This window comes from Charadrius vociferus, unplaced genomic scaffold (assembly GCF_000708025.1).
Source record: "Charadrius vociferus isolate BGI_N301 unplaced genomic scaffold, ASM70802v2 scaffold282, whole genome shotgun sequence".
Lineage (NCBI taxonomy): Eukaryota > Metazoa > Chordata > Aves > Charadriiformes > Charadriidae > Charadrius > Charadrius vociferus.
Window position 1 is genome coordinate 6,422,124 of NW_009647731.1, and position 20,125 is coordinate 6,442,248.

Sequence of the window (20,125 nt, forward strand, 5' to 3'; positions counted from 1 at the left end):
AAAATAAGACAGGCTTCATTTTTTTTTTTTTTTTCATATAATTGGCAGTTGCCTATGTACATTACACTACCTAGGATATGATCATGCGAGATTTCAATTTCCAGAACACCCATAGAAGGTATGTACGTGCAGGTTTACTAGAAAAGAGCAGAAAGCCTTTCAGCAAGCAATAGCCTTTATTTGTAAAATTTTACCTTTTGAATGCTATTATTTGAATATTATGTTGCATACAATGTTTTGAGGCCTGCACAGCAGATACCATGCAGCTCATTAGGAAGCTGAAGATAAATTACAAATTGATGGTAGAGAGTTTAGAACTTACTCTGTTTTGGCCCTTGCGTCAGATGTTACATCACAAAATTGTCATGTAGGCTGTAAATGATACTTAAAATACTAAGGGCACAAAGACTAGGATACTGTTGCGAAATGTGGACAATATTAGACATAATAGCCTGTGTTGAAACTTTTTACAAAGTGTAGCTGGCTTAGCCCCAGTGTGCTTCATCTGCCTTGTTTGTATGTTATGAATAAAATTGTGGCCATGGTTTTGATTTGAATTATGTTAAGGCCGTCACTAACACATAGTTAAAAGCAGAGGAAGACATATTCAGTTGTAACTGTCAGAACTCCAAAGATATATATAATATACAAAGTAGAGTCATAGAATCATAGAATAGTTTGGGTTGGAAGGGAACTTAAAAGGTCATCTAGTCCAATCCCCAGTGCCAGAAGTGGTGGTCTGAGGCTGGCTCTTTCAAACAGCTCAACTCCTTTCATTACATGGTGAATTTCCAGTTGTCCTGGACTAGGTTTCTCTGTTTTCCAACTTCTTAGAGAAGATTCTCCCTCCTAATTGGAGAAGGGTCTGAAACCAAAATGGGACAAAAAAATCTACAAGATAGCTCAGGGTCTGAAAAATGTCTTATATTGAGGGATTTAAAATGCATCTAGTGTCTCTAACTAAAGTTGAAAGATAATTTACTTTTACTATATAAATATATAGTGTGCTATACAATTGTACAGGTGATGGAAGATCAGAAGATAGGGGGCACTTTTTGTAAGCAAAGAATTCTTAAATGTATCCAATGGATCCATAAATGGATCTTTTCAAAAAAGGCATTCTAACAGATGTTCTGCAGATTAAACAGAAGCTGCAGTTTTGTAGAAACTACTGGATAAGGGTTTGTGGCTTGCTTTGCAAGAGATGAAGTGAAAAGCATGCTTGCACTCGGGTGAGTTAGTTACTGCAATTAGCATGCTACAGCTCACTAGTTGATGTTGTTCATCTCTGAGACTGTTGCAGTTGTGAAGCTTTGTGGTAGGTGAGGCTTTATTGTGATTCAAGCTGATCACTTCAGATTGTGGTTTCACAGGAACATACAAATAGCCATTGCTGTAGTTCAGCTGAGTAGCTGCAATGTGATAAGCTGTGATATCTTGACTGTTAAGCCAAGGCTCCAGAGGCCTTTAGGGCTGTAATATACTTTGGGGAAATGCCATATTTTGTGGACTGCAACCCTGTCATTTTTGCAGATGATGTTAAATAATGGTGTGCAGGCACTAGTCGTTTTGTGTCTTCAGGGAAGCTAATGTGCAGTAACCAAAGATAGGAATTTGTTTCTGGGCTGAGGTCCACTGTAAACCTCCACAGTGGACAGTAAGAATGCCTTTGTTTCAAGCATTTTTTTCCAGGAGCCGTGTGGCAGTAAGCTCCCTCACACACTCTGGGCCTAAACATTGTACAGATGTACAAAATAGTGGATTTTAAATTTATTTTCTAGTTTACTGTACACCACTGTCCCCCTGGAAAGAAGACATGAGATCTGCAATTCTTTTATGAAATAGGTTTGTTTAGGCTTCATTTTGTAATGGAAAAACTAAGACCAAGAGATATGGAGTTACTTTCCCAAAGTTATTCAATAGCAGAAGCAGGATTTACACTCAGTTCTCCACCCAGAGCACAAATAAGCGGCCCTTAGTGGATAACAGAACATACACCCCACCCCCCACACCTCCTCACCCCAAGTTGAGCATTTTGGTTTGTTTAATACTTTTCATCAAGTTAACTGAGCAAAGAATAGCTGGCATATAATCATAATAAATATTTTTATGGCTTGTGTTGTACGGTTGGGGGTGATGTAGCATGCTACAGGAAACTTAGGGGAATGCCGGGATTTCTTTTAAAAAATTAAAGCATTTTATTTTGCAAATTTTCTGCAAACTCTGTAGGAGTACTGTTTCATATGTCATAGTAAGAACAAAAGTAGGTTTTTAATATGATACAGTTTTATTGGATGAATGAACTCGGTCCTGTCTTGGGCAAAGAATTTGTTAATGATAGCTTAGATCCCTCCCAGCTCTATTATTAATCTTTATGAATTCAAGGAAATAATCCCATTGTTTACTTAACTCCTTTCTTTCAAGACTACTGCAGCAATATTTTCCTTTCAAAATTAGTGTATTTACAGTTAAAAGGAGGGCTTGGGACATGGGTTTCCAAAGAAAGAAGAGGTACTGTCTCCATTAGCTTCCTACTTTCAGGTTCATTCAAGCAAAAAGCTTTGCCTCTTGTGACTTTGAAACCGGCTTTGTTTAGTCAGCTGACAGTCTAATTCCAAAGATGTCCTTAAGAAGTCATGAACTAATTGGCAGTTCAAAAAGAAGCTGGAGGCTAAATAATTACTATAGCCCTGATCTTGAGAACAGTTACAAACGAGGATTATTGTACAGCCTGACCAGTCCTGTTGCTTTTAGTAGGCCTGCTCCCAGGAGGGAAGCCAGGTGCGTTCATTAGGGGCTGTGGTGTTCAAGTGAGCACACTTGTCATCTCTCCTTACTCCACCCCTTCCCAAAAATTACTTTCAAGGTTTAGGCACTTCAGCAGGGTAGAGTATGAAGATGCAAGGGTTGCACAGACTTTGTCATTGATAAATATGAACTTTAGGCTCCAGTATTATCAGGTTGGCATGTTTCACCATAATTTAAAATTTCTTTAACAGATAAAACAAGACCATTAGAGGGAACAGAAATGTAGGACTATTTGACTGGGTTTTGTGTTTTAATGTTCTGGAGTTTTTTTGTACTGTATTGTTGACGTCGCCTTGTATAGTAAGCAATATAGGTGAAATAATGTTTAGATGCTTTGGGGGGGAACTTTTATGTTCAGTTTTGTAGGATGACCTTTCTTCTCTCTTCTAAATGAAGGCTTTCTATTATGTTGAAAAGATTCTGACTTTAATATTAAATTTTTTAAAAAAATTTCTTTTGACATTTATCTGAAGCATATTTAAAAATAGCCTTCTAATGACAGGTTGTTTTGGTCATGTTAGTCTATCAAAGTCAGCAGTCATTTGCTATTTCAGTAGGGAAATTGAAAGTATGCAATATTTACTTGGAACTTCCTCCTATATAATTAGTATTGCTCCTTTTTCCTCAGGGAGGTTTTTGCTTCAACTATTAAGCTGTTTTCCAATTTATCTACTGGCACATAATTTGTAAGCCTGAGCAACCTTTGTTTAAAAAAAGATTGCGAAGGATAGTATTTTCTTGATTTGCAATTATATTTAACCTCTTGCAAAAAAGTCATTGGTAAGGTGCGAACTGTGTGAAAGGAGAGAGATGGAAATTGCACCTGCCGTTGGAGTATATTCAGGAGAAAAGGTTTGGGAGCACATAGCGTGTGACAGTCAGGTTGGAGACAAAATTGAGATCTCCCAAATGCCAGTGTCTTCTGCAGTGGCTCCTGTTAGTGTTTATCATAGGCTTCACTTAGTATTCTAGCCTGCTGCTTTCTTAGTGTGTGACCCAGGATCACACCACCAAAGGCAGTGTAATACAGTTTTGGTATTTTGTCTAGCCCTTATGGTTAATGCTTAGTCCTTATCCCATATAATTTATGCTTTCTGATTTTTAACAGTAGAGGAATATCCATTTTTATAAAAGACAATTCAAGTAGTGACACATCCTTCTTGTCCAGAAATGTTGCTGCTCTGCCAACCTGATGCAATATTAATGAGAAAAGGCAACAGGATAATCTATTATTTGCATGCAGTTTTAAATCTGTGCGACACTTCGCCAAAACAGATCTGACAAAGAACAAAGAGTCTGCCTTAAAGAACTTACAATCTGAAAAGCTCTAGTCAGGTTTAACAAGTGTCTTTTGCTTCTTATTGCCAATAGGATTCAAGAGAAAAAAAAAATTCAAAGAGGGGAGAGTGTACAGTAATTAGACGTGTGCTAAATATGGTGAAATTAGACTGGATAAAAATATTAAAGCTGGCAGTTTGGAGAGAAGGCTATGTAGGAGTAAGACATATTAATGCATCATTATCAGAAAACTTCAGACATATGAACAGACCACTAATTATTGAGACTAAGGTAGAAACATAGAACAAAATATTGAACCTTGATATGTCTAATTTATGAATTCTGTTTCCTGTTCATTTCTTTTGGAAAAATAACCCTGAGTTGGTCTCCAGCACACTCAGTTTTACTCCACATAGCTTGGTGATGCTTTATGAATTCAAACACAATCCTCGTTGCATTTTCATTGTTTCATATCTGTCCTTTAACAACCTATTTAAAAAATATAAATCCAGTCCAGGATTTTTTCCTGGGAGAGGAACTTAACGTTTGTGACTACTGCTCATCACCATTTATTCTGTGCATTCAATAACGGAAGGAGCGGATGTTTTTAGACAGAAAGAGCAGCAAAAAGCCACACAAACTGCATAAAATTAAATCAACAATACAGACTACCTAAGTTTCTTCAGAGGTCTTAAAACTGATATCTTGTTCCATACACTTACTCCACAGTATTGCAACTCAATGGAGAATTTATTCAAATGAAGCCTTTAAAGAGGTCCCCAAATGTAAAAGTCATAAGGGAAACATCTCAGTTGTTTTTAATAGAATGAAGAGCATGGCAATTTTGAGATACTTTGCATGCCACAACATGAAGTGTATGTTGATGGATTACCTGAGAAGATTTTTACTATGGACTTTGTCACTGTAGCACTGCTACAATTTTCTTGCCTGGACTCAACACAAAGGCTGACAATGTGATAGAAACTAGAATAAAACTATTCTCCAATGCCAAAAAGCATGGGGACTCCAGAAAGCATCCTGAGATGATGTGTCTGTAAAGATAGCATGTTTTTTAAGACAAATTTTCTTTTTAAAAGAAACCTGTTATCAGTCATTCAAAAATTATATATGATTGTACATTGCATTAAAGAAGCATGCCTGAGTAAAAACTATCACAATGATCTGTGATATTCCTTATCAAGTAAAGCCCAAATTTACTGAACTTCATAGAGCAAAAGTAAGACAGAGTTCTCTTCTTGTCTGTGTGTGTACTTCCAATAGAAATGAATGTAATCAGTTTAGCCTTTTCCACCCACGTCTGAATGTCAACTTCCTTAAATTGGATAGTATTGTAATTGTAGAATTTTTTTATCTGCTTACGTTTTTCAGTATAGCAACAAAAGTCCCTAACTTTCCTGGGAGAGAAAGGGATTATAGCTGTTTTCAAAGCCCGGATGTCCCTCTATAATATTATTTTTAGAGTTTATTTTGATTAACACATTAAGTTCCTCTTAGAAAAGCAAACAAGCAGGAGAGTTCTCCCATCCTGTGACTGGGAAGTGATGATTGTGGAATTTGTCTTTATTCATATAATCTTCTGTCCATAAGGCTGTTACTTCTGTTCTGTTACAGAAGCTGGTTCTTCCGTGTGTGAAGTGTCATATTGCTTTTAAGGCCCAGCAGCTCGTGTTTTCAGTAGAGCTCTATTGTCTGTTGGTTACTATCATCCTCTTTTTAATCATTGTTAATGTTGAGATTTAGTAAATGGAATGGTGTAACAGTTTCTACCCTAGAGATTGCACTTTCTTCTTAATGTTTTGATTTCATCCACTCTTCTCTTAAGAACTTTCCCTGCGTTATGCTTGTACTGTTCCAAGTGGAGTTCATGTAGTTATAGTTACAGGAGACCAGCTTTCTTTGAGCAGAAGGTTTTTTTTTCAGTCACTGGCCTTTATACCTTGCACAAAGGTAGGCAGGACCAGACTACACAGCTGACATTAATTATGTAATGTGATGGAAAGTGAAGACCCTCCCCATGGAAATACATCACACTGCACTTGAAGTTAAGCAGCTGGTTCTCACTGAAATGCTTATTACTCTGGAGAGCTGGCAGACCTGAGCCCAAGAGCTTGGCTGTAGCAGGTGGGAGAGATGATGAGGGACTACAACACTCAAGGAAGCCATTCTCCTGCTCATGGATTCTTAGTATGTTGGTATGTCATATTAATGAGATGGTAGCAATGGAAGTGGAGGAAGATGACAATAGAAAGGAAGGCAAAGGAGAGGAAATCTCAGCTGCTAAGAGGTACTGCTTTCAGTAAAATTGTTATTGAAAATAATCTTTAGGTATAGTTAAATCTTAACAGTGATATTTTTGTCCTTAAATCTTGATATCTGTACATACTGAAATCATAATTTACCCAAAGTGTAACAGAAAAGAAAGTTTGTTGGGATAAGTAGCAGTCCTTTAGACAATCAAGTTCACTACTGGTGCAAGTGATGTGTCTCCATGGACTTGGACAGAATTTTAGCCGCTCATGGTGATAAGAAATTTGGCCTTTACTGTTTAAAAGTTCAATAACAAAATGATAAATGGTATAGGTAACTTTAATTTTGTATTTGGAAAGTGAGAAGTTGATAATAATGATTTTCCCAGGGTTGACACCAATTGAGTCTAGAGTTGATGAAATCACATTCCCAGACATGCTCTTGTCAAGCCTAAGGCCTGGATTTAGAGACACAATAAGGGTGAAAATGTGCAAGCTATATGAGGGTGCCAGAGTGGAGTTTCAATTTTGCTGAACTCTTGGCCAAGGGGAAAGAACACAAAATATATGAGAGCAGCGATAGAAAGAATATTTCTGTCTAAGGGAAAGATCAGTGACCGCTGGCAGAGCAAGGAGTTACGCCACAGTAGTAATTAAAAGCTGAAGAAAGAGTAAACAGTCATAAAATTCAAGTTTCTATTTAATGTAGCAAGTTTGAATCACAAAAGAGGGAAATTAAAGACACTGGATGTCAGAGAAGCAGAATGAAATAAAACTGAGGGCAAATAGTTTAAAACATTTCATAACAGCACATAACTAACCTGTGGAAACCATTCTGGAAAATAGGGTGATTAGAAAGCTTAGTAAGAACAACAGCAGTAAACATTTATTTTAACGTGTGTCCAGTTCAAAGCTTAGAAAGTAAACATTTAGCTGGAAAGCTTTAGGTTTTCAATCATAAGCCAGCCTGTCACTGACAAGGCATTTCCCTTAAGGACTGATTATTACATATTTATTACTTTATTAGTCATTACTACAAGGTCTGATTTAGCTTGTTGAAACTGAAGAGTTGGACCTCATACTCTCAGTTTAATCCAGTCAAGCAATTTCCGTATTGCGCTATGTTGGCACAGGAAACAGAATCTTCAAAATATAATTTCTGTCTGGACTACAGGCCCAGTATATGTGTACTCCACAACCTTTGCTTCCTTATTTGTTCAGTTTGAATACATACCAAAAGATTTCCGGGACTTCTTGTTGTCTGCCAGTAAAGAAATTATAGGTGTAACCCTATAAAGTGTGCTGTGGTTGCTCAGTATCTCCTTAGCCTATTCAGCCTGGCCGGAATCATTAGAACAAAGCCACACTATTCTCTGTAAAGGCATGGGGAAGTGCTACCGTGCCGACAAGGCTTGTCTGTGACATTTGATGTTGACCGGCATAGAGCTTCTGGCGTACTTTTGGGAATATCAGCAGTAGTAGCTAGATCACTTAAACTCCCAAGAATTTCTGCATGAATGAGTGCAAACTGTTGAACTCGGAAGTGAAGTGGTTTCAGAGAAGTTGTGTAGCTACATCATTATGCCACTTAACCCCAGCTGCTATTTTCAGTGAAGTTTGTTGTGGGGTAATGTGGCTGCGTGACTTCCAGACCAGAATTGGATCACTTCCAGGATTTTAGGAGAGCAGACAGTGCAAACATGATACCATACTGCTCATGTCAATCTGTCCCGAGTGTTCATAACTGTTCATGGGTTGGACTTAAACAGATATTTGTGTACAATCCCCTTAAAAATATTCTACTGTGTGTAACAGCGACTGTTAGTCATACAGCTTTTTCAAGAAGTCAGTGAAGCCAGATAAATCTGTAGAAATTTGAATCCGTGTGGACTGAGGAAATTAGCCTCTTCATCGACCTGAGTGGTTATTTTTTGTTTTGAAATGTCTTTTTCTCTCTTTGCCAGAGAGTTGTCTAATGATGTAGGACCAGGGGGAATTTTAGGCTAAAATAAGAATCCAAGATCTCTTTGAAAGTCAAATGTAATATTAACATTATGCAGCTGTGGATAATTCTTTAAAATGGTTAAAATCTTTTCTTGAGGCAAAGCATATTTAATTGTTGCTCCCAGAGCCCTCAAGAAGCAGTATGCAAGGAGAATACCAATACTTTCTATTTGCCAGAAAAAAAAACGTACTTCCAGAGTATCAGACAAAATCCTCAAGTAGATACAATTCAATATCTTATTTTGTAGTCTTTAAGAGAAGTCTGAGAGAGAATATGAAATTGGGATGCTCACATGTAAAAAGAGTAAAGTGAAACTCTGCCAGGTGCAGCTATTTAATTTGGCCCTTTATAACAGAACACGAGGACACTCAAAGATAAGAAGCTGTTTGAAAATTGAATTGCAGTAGCATTTAAACATGATGAATCATCTAGAGAAGGTTTGTTGTAGTTTTCAATTAGTCTTGTCCTTTAGTAATAAAAAACAGCACACTTAAAGCTAAAAGAGAACAATTGTTAAATCAGGAAAGTAAGAAAGTAGATTACCTAAACAACATTTAATCAATTCACAGCAATCTCATGTCTACGGGCTATTGTTGAAACAAGTAACTTAGTAATTCTTTAGAAAGATGTCAGAGTAAGAATAGTGACAGTATTTAAATTAATTGAGATTATGGGGGGAAAAAAAATCTAATTTTGTTAAAACCAAACTGTATTACACAGTTATTTGTGCAGTGAAAGTAGGTTATGTTTTCCTCTTAGACATCAGCAATAAATACTATTGGAAGCAGGATGCTGGACCAAATAAGTAAGAGAGGTGCTGATAACTTCTTCTGCCCTTTCCTGAGTACTGCTTCCAACTGGGCTTGCTCCAAAGCTTATTTATAGTTCTGAGATTGAATCAGACCTTTTATAGGCTCTCACTGGCTTCGGTTCTGCTTGAGGAGATCTTACCAACATCTGAAGCCACTTGCTTGGACCAAGAAGTCCACCTCTAAAAGCAAGTACTGCTGAGTTCCTTGTGCTTCAGGTGTGCATGCTGGCTGTAATTGTTTGGTTCGTAATACTTCATTTACAATAAATTGGTGAGTAATGTCTGTGCTATCTCTTTGCATCTCATTCTAATCTAATCTAGGACCCCTGCACAGAGCAGAAATGTCAGTGCACAGTCATGTTAACAGAGAAAGTTTATAGCTTGTTTTGGTTTGGGTTGGTTTTTTTTGGAAGTGAGATTCAGGTATAGATGTGCTTAGATTTTTGCATAGGTTCAGACTGCTGTTTGGCAGACCAAATTAACACATGACCTGTTCACATCTATAACCTTTATCAATAGAAACTACCTACTGCTGCTTCTTAATCTTCAGAGGATTTAGGGGTGATGGTGATTCAATAAACAAATCCTATCATGCCATTGGGTAAACTGCGTATCTTCTTGTGCTTGGAATAGTAATGAAGGGAGATGTGTCTGTCCTTCCGTGAGTTATTTATAGTAAAAGTAAAATATGTCCCGAACCATAGTTTGCAAAAGGTTCCTGGGGGCCTGAGTTCATGTTTAGGCCACTTGTTTCAGCTGTGGGTCAGGATCTGCATATACTACTGTTGGCTGCGGTTCACTCTGGAGTCATCTTACCATCATCAGAATCCAATCGCATACAAGAATCACTTAATGGAAATCACAAGATCTTTATGCCTCAATCTGAAATACTAAGGAAGAAAACAAACATTAGAGAAGAAAAAACATTGGGTGGGACTGCCTGAATGGTTTCAATGAAGATAAATAGGCACACTGCATGTGACTGGCCACTAACAATAGTTTCATTTCGTTCACCTAGAAAAAAGAAGAATGGAGAAGAAGAACAGCCTAAGTCCTCTCTCAGTAATCAGTACCGAATCGTTACACCCACATTCCAGTATAATATGGACTACAAGAAAGTTGGCAAATGTATTATTATAAACAACAAAAATTTTGAAGACAAAACAGGTAATGTTCTTCCTTTGATAATACTCATTACAGACTTCAGAATCTTCATACTTTCATTAATCAATACACATTTTATTTTCAGGACATGGAATTTTAATTAATGTATTTATATTTTGAGAAACAGTTGTTTGTACTATTTATTCATGTTCTTTAACACTTATATTAGAGCAGCTTTTTGCAGCTTCTTTGCAGTATCTGTTTCAAAGAGTAGGTCACCTTGCTCTATCAACTTCAAATTAAACCTTTGTCCTGGAGTTTAAGGTTGGCTTGTTAAAATTTGAACTTTGACATCTGCAGTCCATGTTACAAATTCTTTGTCCCTGAGCTGGAGCTATGAGCTACAAAAGCTAGTAGCTAGAGCTGTGCTCTGTTCACGCTCCTGCATTTAACTTTTCAGACCATGTATGGTTTCAAAGCAGACAGATACTTGTGTTATAGTCAACTTTATAGGTCTTTTCCTGTACACTTGGCAAAGACACTAAATGAAGTGTTTACTCCAAAGAATTTACATCAGTTTCTTTTATGTGGATATCATAGGGACTCTTTTCAACAGTTTTTCCTTGGGGTGCTTTGTGCATGTGTGTTCCACTGCATAACCCAAATGAGATAGGATCGTTCATAGGGGTCCTATGTTACAAGGTGCTGTAACACACCAACATGTTGCATGCCAACATTTTCCAGGGTGAGATACATGTTAACGTTGAACCTTGCATTATTTTGCATTAAAACAAATCTCAGAATTTGTTCTGAATGCTGAGAATGCTGTCAGAGGATTGTTTTAAAATCATGTCACCGTGACTTTGTTTAGGCTTATGAATTATAAACCTAGAAATTTACCTTTGAACGTGTGAATTATTTTGAATTGTGTAATGTGCAATCAACAATATTCTCTGTTTTCTGGCAGGAATGGGTACACGCAATGGCACTGATAAAGATGCTGGAGATCTAGCTAAGAGCTTTAGAAACTTAGGTTTTGAGGTTTACACATATAATGACCGAAGCCGTGATGATATGGAAAAATTACTGAAAAAAGGTAAAAATTTAGAATCGTGGAATAATTTAGAGTGGAAAAGGTCTTTGATAGTCACCATAAATCCCCCCTGCTCAAAGTAGGTCAAATTAGAACAGATTGCTTAGGCCCTACTACATGCAATTTTCTATATGGAATTCAGTATCTGAATGGATTAGTCTTAATTCCCCACCTTTTCCTCCAACATCAGTTCAGAAATACAAAGTTTTCTTGCCATATTAGGTGAAGCACCTGTCCTGTGTGTTAGGTGAAGAGCCTTGTCAAACTAGATATAGAGTTCAGCCTGTTGACTCCGGTGGGCTAGACTCAGAGTCACGTGAAGGATGCATTCGTGTGTTCAAGGTACTTATCACATTACTAAAAAGCGGGTTGTGTCCTCTTTATCTGCTCCTTCTTATGCCTTCCAGTAGAGGCCCAATGTATATTTAGTCACAGAAAAATGTGTTTGCTAATTATAATTTTCATTTAAAATGTTGCTGCCTTTTGGCTAAGAAGTATTTGATTTGTAGCTGCTGAGGAGAATCACAGTGATGCTGCTTGCTTTGCCTGTATCCTTCTAAGCCATGGGGAAGAAGGCCTCATCTATGGCACTGATGGACCCATGGCTATCAAGAGTTTGACTGCGCTATTCAGAGGAGACAAGTGTAAAAGCCTTATAGGCAAACCCAAATTATTTTTCATTCAGGTAAGAGCCCTAAGGTAAATATAGTATCCTATTGCTGCGGTGGGGAAAACACATTATGTTGGTTGTAGGTTAATTTATTGAATTTTGCTGCGGGTTTTGTGAAAAAATGTGTTGAGAGAAGTTGACTATGGGTGACTTGTTTGCTTTCAGAAGATAATTTATACACAAGATTGACAGATGTAAAGAACATATTGTTATTGTAATTTTGTACGTGGTTTCTCTTGGTGCTTGGTAATATATGAACTTCAAAGCAGAAAAATAAACTCCCTCTTGTGCAGACAGAGCTGAGGACAGTACGTGATTATCAATAGAAATAATACTGTCCAGCTCTCTTTGAATAAAGGCTGTCTTTACAAAAAAAGAATATTTTTTTCTCTCCCTCAGTAGCCTAAAAATTTATATTGCATTATTGCATTAACAAATAATTATTTGTATATTACTTAAGCTTTTAAAGACAGCTGTTTCAAGCAGTGTTAACTGACATACCATGGGTCTGAATTCTCTTTTTTGTCATAGTATTATGTACATATGGGAGTTGCAGCAGATGTGGTTTTCCTTGGGCTGTTCCACCAATTAATCCTCAAGCTCGAAGTGAAATCTGCATCTATTTTAGACTCTTCGTACTACTAAAGTGATCTTTCTTTTAATTATAAGTTTGGAATGAGTACTTTGTTGCCTTTAAAGTTATGTTAATAAGGGCAACCAACTGGTGTTAGATAAGCCCAGCAGACTGCTATTTTTTTGCAGAAGCTGTCCCTCAAAGCTACTGATCAAGAGCTGAAACTTACCAACCTGGACTGTGGTCTCAGTGTGCCCTTTAGCTAAACCACATCATTAAGAAGAAATTAAGAATAAAAGAGAGAAATGAAAAAATGTTAAAAATGCAATATATTTTATATAATATATGAAATGGGTGATCAAACACTGAAACAGGTTGCCCAGATTATAGAGTCTCCATCTGTGGAGATATTCCAAACCCATCTGGACACGGTCCTGGACATCTGCTGTAGCTGTCCCTGCTTGAGGAAGGGGATTGGATTAGATGATCTCGGGATGTGATTTGGTTATTCTGTGAAATGTAGTGCTACAGCAGTGCATGTCAGGAACCAAAGACACTAAAGAAAATGTCTGGAAGTCATGCTGCACAAGACATTGTGTAATCATCGAGTACTGAGGATGACTCTGGACTGGTAAAATTAATCATGGTTACAATAAGATAATACTCACTTGGCACTTTGACAATCCACTGAGATCCACAGCCTGCAATATCATTACAGCCCATTACTGTATGGGATGTATATCTTAAAATGTGTAAGCTAGTAACTTTGTCACTGAACAATTAGATGTCCCCCAGAACTGCATTTCTCCTTCTAATACATGCGAAGTATTGCTTAAAACGTATCCATTAAAAAATATTACTGAATAGTTATTTTTATAACACCTTGTTTCTCCTTATTGGACAAGTTCTCTGTCTTCACTGCTTTCAGGCATGCAGAGGCTCTGAATTTGATGAAGGTATACAAACTGACTCTGGACCTGCAAACGACACTCTAGAAACCGATGCCAATCCAAGATACAAAATCCCAGTAGAAGCAGATTTTCTGTTTGCATATTCCACAGTGCCAGGTAAAGAAAAGGGGGTCAGGATGGGGATAGAAGCCAAAAAATTTATCACTCATATTGACTTGATTGTAGACTGGCCCTCAATGATAATACATTGTACATTGATGGACAAAACACTAAGGCCCAGTATATGTTGGGCCAGTGTGTTGTATCCACTCCTTTTACACTAGCTGTAGCGGAAACGGGAGGAAGCTCAGATTTGGCAGGTGAGAAGACACATACATTACAGATGGCAAAGGCAGTACTGTTTTCTGGTAATCTTGCCCTTCCATGTCCCAGTTTAGTGAGTATGTTGAATAGGTGATGAAGGCAGGAAGAGGAACAGTTACAGCACGAAACTTATTCTTAGGACAAACATGAAATTTTCTTGCAGTTTCCCAAATGCAAAAATACAGAATGATTCTTTAGTAGTGTGAGGTTTGGACAGTTAGTACACGTTATTCTCCACTTTAATGAAGTAAGGTATGTGACACAAGTGATAAGAATTAAACTTTCTGTGTGTGCATTGTTACTTTTTGCCCAGAATCTTTCACACCAATTAGTACATATCTCTCTGCGATTCCATTCTTCAGCACAAGATGATGAGGAAAAATAACCCCATGTACTTTGTTATCTGTCTTTTCTGTAAGGTTATTACTCCTGGAGGAATCCTGGAAGAGGCTCCTGGTTTGTGCAGTCTCTGTGCTCTGTGATAAATGAGCATGGAAAACAACTTGAGATCATGCAGATCCTCACACGGGTCAACTATGTGGTTGCCACAAATTTTGAATCACAGTCTGATGATCCACGCTTCAGTGAGAAGAAACAGATTCCCTGTGTGGTCTCTATGCTCACTAAGGAACTTTACTTCTGAAAGTGTATTTTAATGCAGGCAGTGATGAAAGATCAGAATATGGTTTTGGGTGGAGATTTGATTATAAACTGGAGTAACACATTTTTAATAACAGAAATGTAATTACACTAGATTTTTATATTTTATAAGCTGGGGTATCTGATGGATGGACAAGATGCAAAATTTCAAAGAAGAAATAAATGCTGTGGGCTAACCTGACAGCTAATACTAATTACTCTATCTTGATTTCCCTTAGTGTGGCTGTCATGATTTATGGCTACTGAAGATGTTCTGAGAGTCAGCTACCTGACCCATAAAGGTTTATTCCAGAAAACAGATTGTACATTAAGAACAAAAAAATTAAATCGTGAGACTCCATCTTTTCTTTCACTGCTAGCTCATGGAACCATAACTTCCTCGGAAATTTCCAAAGACCATCGTATTATGGGTATGTCCAGTGATGAAACAGTTTGTAGCTATTTAAAAGGGTGTTTCTTAGTCTAATATATTCATTTCCTTTCATGAACATTATTAATGAGACTATGATTGCTCTGTGCTTAATCTGGAAGTCAATTTACTTAGTTATCCCTCCAGCATAAGATGGATAAATAAAAAAAAAAATAATGTTTGTAAAAGATTGGCAAACTGTAATTGGATGATGCATTATTAAAGCACCATTGTAAAGATTTTTGCTTGGCAAATTACAATTGACTGATAGAACGGCCTGAAACAGTGGTATTTCAATTTTTCTGCTTGCGGAAATAAAAATGTCTGGTTGTTGATTCATAAGTTTTGAACCAACAGAAGGTTAATCCCAAGGCTTTGTTATTCTATCATATTGAAATGATAGAATTATATGTTCCAGTAAAAAATGTATATTTTTATATAGCTTCCATTTGTGAGGAATTTTGCCAAGACTGGAAATACTTACTTGAATCAGAAACCAGAAGTGCCTTTTTACTTACTGTACAGTCTTGATTTTGTATTTTGGAGTTAAGTCAGTGATGTATATATTCCTACTTTTTATATTCTCTTTAAAGTTGGTAGCTAGCTCAAAAAAGTAAGTTTAAGGATTTGGTTAAACTGATAAATGATTAGTTGTTCACCCTTTTCCCAGTTAATGTACTCTATACCTTTTGAAATCTTCTAAGACAATAAGTTTAAACTATTAAAACCAAGTTACCAAATTATTAAGTTTATTTTCTTACAGATACTGTGGCATAGTGAGGCATATATTTTTTTTTTCATAAGTCGAATTTACAGTTGTTTGAATTAAATAAATTATTGTGTTATGGATGTCTTGAACATGAAATCAATAAAGACCTTTTTTGTAAAATTTCCTATGAATATCTGCATGTTTGTCACTCAATCTGGTGAATGAAAACCAACCAAAATACATCCCCAAACCTTTCTCAGCCAAGAATGCGGATGGTCTTCAGCATCTTCTCAAGATGAGGTTTACAGTGTCAGTTGAAAAGTAGTTTAGAAAAGTAAGCTGGCATTGGGTGACTTGGGTTAGGCAAGCCACATCCTCTCTTAGAGCAAACCAAAATTATTGAATATATTTTAATGGAAGTGTCCTGATTTACCAGCAATTAATCTTGCCCTGTGTGTAAAATGTCTTTATACAGTAAAGTGTACAGTGGTCCAGCAGTTCATGTAAAAATGTTCTTCCTATTACTTCTGGCAAATAGCTCCATTTGAAACTGGTTTCTGACATTGGACATATCCCTGGTTTGGTGTGAGAAATGTGTCATAGAATCATTTAGGTTGGAAAAGACCTTTAAGATCTTCGAGTCCAACCATATGTCCAGTCAGTGTTTTGGTATTAATTACTTCTCTGGAAGCTCTTTCATGCTTTTATAGTTCATTAGTATTTATTTGCTTACGGTTTAGCCTGGTTTTAAATGTCTCATAACAATATTCCCCTGTCTTCAAAACTATCCTTTTATTCAGATACATGGTAGCTCTGAAGCCAGAGAGCCTTGGGAACAAAAAAGCAGCAAGTAGGGGCTCTGAAACAGGTCATTTAAGTTTTTAAAATAAGGCCACGGAATGTAACAGTATAACAGGTAAGGAGCACGTTTCCTCTTGTGTAGTGCTTTTTTTCTTAAAGGTTCTTTGAGAATGGTTTTTTATTAAAAAAAAAAAAAAAAAAAAGCTATAGCCAATTTATCTTAGCTTAGAAGCATTGAGAAAATATAAAACTTACTAGAAATAGTCCCTGGTCCAGCCTACGAGGGACTGCTGAGAAACAATCAGAGGAGTTAATCTTCGTGAGTTTCCTCTACGAGTGGGAAAAACTATTCCCCTATTGGACATAATGTCTGAAAGGAAAAAGGAAAGGTGGACAAAGCAGGTCTTTATCGGATTTTGTTGTATGTTTACCACGACGGACACTAAATAAGGACAGCTCGGGAATTCCCAACCAATAGGTGAAATGGTAACTGTCTAAGAAAAAAGGCAAAGCAGTAGTGTTATTTGAAGCTCTTCAGTGCCCTGATGTGGCAAGCAAACAAGGCACTCTCAGCGCTTGCAGGAGGTCTTCTGGTAGACCAAAGTTTTCCCAGAAAGAGACGATAGTATGGCACAAAGATGCTCAGGAATTTTACCTGTTGACTCACAACAAAAGGAAGAAGCTGAGGCTGAATCTTAACAACCTTTAAGCTAGTTCTAGTATGTGAAATATACAAAGATCAGTATAAAATACCTGAAGAGACTGCCAGAGAGGAAAAGCAACTTGGAAAGATAACTTACAGTGGCAGCAAAAGAAAGAGAGAAGAACATTCTCTTGTGTTGGGACCAGTGTCTCTGCTAGATGGAGCATTACTTGAGATCACGTCCAAAAAGCATTCATATTATTTAAGGGTAAAATTTCCCACCAACAGACATCATGTCTGACTGGTGACGTCTACATGCCGAGGGCTGTGCCAGCCCAAGAGCCCGAAGGAACCCATTCAGAGTGAGGAAGCCTGACCCTTTCGCTTGAGCAAGGCCAGGTAGCTGAGTAGGGACTTATAAGCTGTAGGGCATTTTAACCTATTTCCTCATCAAATTTATAACTGTTTTCTGTCTAAAAGCGATGCCCTTGCTATCTGCAGGATTAGCCAAATGGTTTAGTGTGTAAAACACACTGGATGTTTCTGGCAAGGATCCGAAATATTCACCTATAACCAAGACAGACATTGAGCCTACAATGTAAGTACATTGTCATGACAGGTAGCATAAGAAATCCTGCTTCACAATTGTATGTTTTAGTAAATACTGTCCCTTAAATCTGAGCTTGGTTACATTTTATGGTACACATACAGATCCTACGTTTTAGGATCTTTTAGAGTTCTTAATGTTGCTTTATCTTCCAGTCATGGATACGATATTTCAGACACAGCTTGGGGGAAATAAAGGGACTGTTTAGAAAGCTGAACCAACAAAAACAAGCTACCTCCAGACTTTTTTCTGCATGGGGGACGTTTATGGCTGCCCCAAATGTGCATATTTTTTTCATTGCTTGTAAACGAGTATTAATTTTCTGGATTTCCCCTCTCAGAACAGTCTTTAGTTTGCTTCCCGTGGCAGAAACAGGAATTTCCTTGTGGGTCATATTTCAGGGTGTTTGTATTTATACACGGACTATAAGAAGGCAGTCACAATGCAGGGCAGGGACACATCGTGCTTTGCTGCAGGAAGCAATACAGGGAATCTGGAAATAGTTCAAGGTGTATTCCTCTAAGATCATCTACACCATAAAGTCATTTTGCCTGTAAGTATTAACTCAGTTTGTTTTCCTTATCTTGGTATTATATTATGGAAGTTTTATAATAACCTACATCTTAATCATTTGCAGCATTTTATTTGCGTTTCGACTGAAGTGCCTCATTGCATTTCAAAAGGTTGAAAGCAGTCAGATCTTTTAATGCCAGGCATAGAAAAACCTGAGGGGGTGTAATCATGGAATTGGCATTGTCTATTCTGAATTAGACATAATCTGTTTAAAACATTGCTTTCCATTGAAAAGACAATTAAACGCAACAATTAAAAACTTTTTCCCTAAATGCAGAGTGAGAGAGCACAACCGTAATCTCACAGGTTTTTCTCTTCCCACCTGCAAATCTTGACTTTTACTGAAACCTACAAGAGACTTTTATCCTGTCATAGGCTTTTGGAACATTGTTTTGCAAGAATTGCATGGTTTTCCAGTTGTGGTGACTGTCAGTCCTATTGAAAAGAATATTACATTGCCTTTCATTGCAACCCCAGGCTTGTGTCCCTGCTATTGCCACTAACAATTTGACTTTGTGTGCAGTCATTTTTAGTTTGGTAAATTGCTTTTTTGTCCCTTTTTTTTTGGTAGGCAATAGATGAAAACCCTAGCAGTAAATTTTGTAACACTCTGTCACAGCATTTGTACAACAAATCTTTCTCCCAAAAAGGCAAAATTGCATAGGTTTCCCTAAAAAAAAAATTTAAAAAAAAACCCAACCAAAAACTACAGGCAGAAATGCTCTGCAGAGATCTCCAGTGAACCTAAGTTTGCAGTGGGTCACTCTCATTTACAGATTGGTACTGCCTGGAACAGGAGGTGTGGAAGCCTATAGCTTTTGTTGTGTGTCAGAGGTAAAATATTGTGTGTAACCCACCCCACGTCAGGTGAGTGAGGACAGAAAATAACCGACCATTTCCAACCACCACTCCTGACTGTACCATGTTTACTTCTGGCACCGTGGAGTAAATCACTGAAGAAACAGAAGCAAAGGACACCCCTTAAATCTCTCAATCCAGCCAGGGACCTCAGCAAAGGACTAGAGAACAGCACTTGCAATCCTTCAAATTTTCTTAGAAGAGGCTCTGCAGCTTCAGGTGGTACGTGTTTTGGAGACTGTGTAACCTTGTAGCTAATAAACAACTGCAAGCCAAGTTACTAAAAGGAAAGGATTTGATTTTGCAAGGAGTGAGAGCGTCGGGGTAAGGCAAAGGGAAACTTTTGAAAAGTTTCCTAAATGATGTTACAAACAGCATGCTATTACAAATTGGAATTGTAAGTGTATGAGATAAACTAAATCTGATTTTAAATAAACAAGAAAGCAGTTGTGAGATAACAAAAAACTGTCCAGTGTGCAAAATGTAGTGCCGTGTATGCAATTGATTGGGAGGAGTGCAGAGCTCACATACGAATTCCAGAGAAATAGCAGTGCTTTGGAGGTCTGGCTCTGTTATTGAGACACCTAAATGGTGTTCTTCTCAAAGGAAAGCACCGAAAGGCAAATTAGCTCAAAAAAAAACCCAATGGAAGCCCGTTAACCAAACCCACCTTTTACTTTCTAAATGCTCCATCTCCGTATCCTTGCACTTATCAAATGCCACAGACTGCTGCCTCTATGTTTTGTTGAAGGGTTATTTTACAAAACTTTGGAGAAGTCCATGGAAATGCATCCGTGCATTCTGCCTCCCTGCCAGCCTCTATTCCCATCTCTGCCACAGCCTGGCTATTGCCAATGAGCAGATTATTTAACTTCTTCTCAGGTTTACAGCGAGATTCCCATTGCCCTGGTGATATTGGAGGAGACATTGCAAAAATAAGCTGACATAAATAAAAACAGATACTCTCAGTTTACCCCTCTG

At 37.5% G+C, this 20,125-nt stretch overlaps 1 protein-coding gene across 1 annotated transcript in view; it reads left to right on the plus strand.

Annotated features, from left to right (window-relative positions):
- The window catches only part of CASP7 (caspase 7, apoptosis-related cysteine peptidase), a 20,379-nt gene extending 5,731 nt beyond the window's left edge, over positions 1-14,648 (plus strand). The window contains exons 2-6 of the mRNA XM_009881568.1: positions 10,188-10,336; positions 11,241-11,369; positions 11,876-12,051; positions 13,539-13,677; positions 14,304-14,648. Coding sequence (XP_009879870.1) covers positions 10,188-10,336; positions 11,241-11,369; positions 11,876-12,051; positions 13,539-13,677; positions 14,304-14,527 — 817 coding nt within the window. The 3' untranslated portion in view covers positions 14,528-14,648. The remainder of the gene's footprint in view (positions 1-10,187; positions 10,337-11,240; positions 11,370-11,875; positions 12,052-13,538; positions 13,678-14,303) is intronic.
- The last annotated feature ends 5,477 nt before the right edge of the window (positions 14,649-20,125 follow it).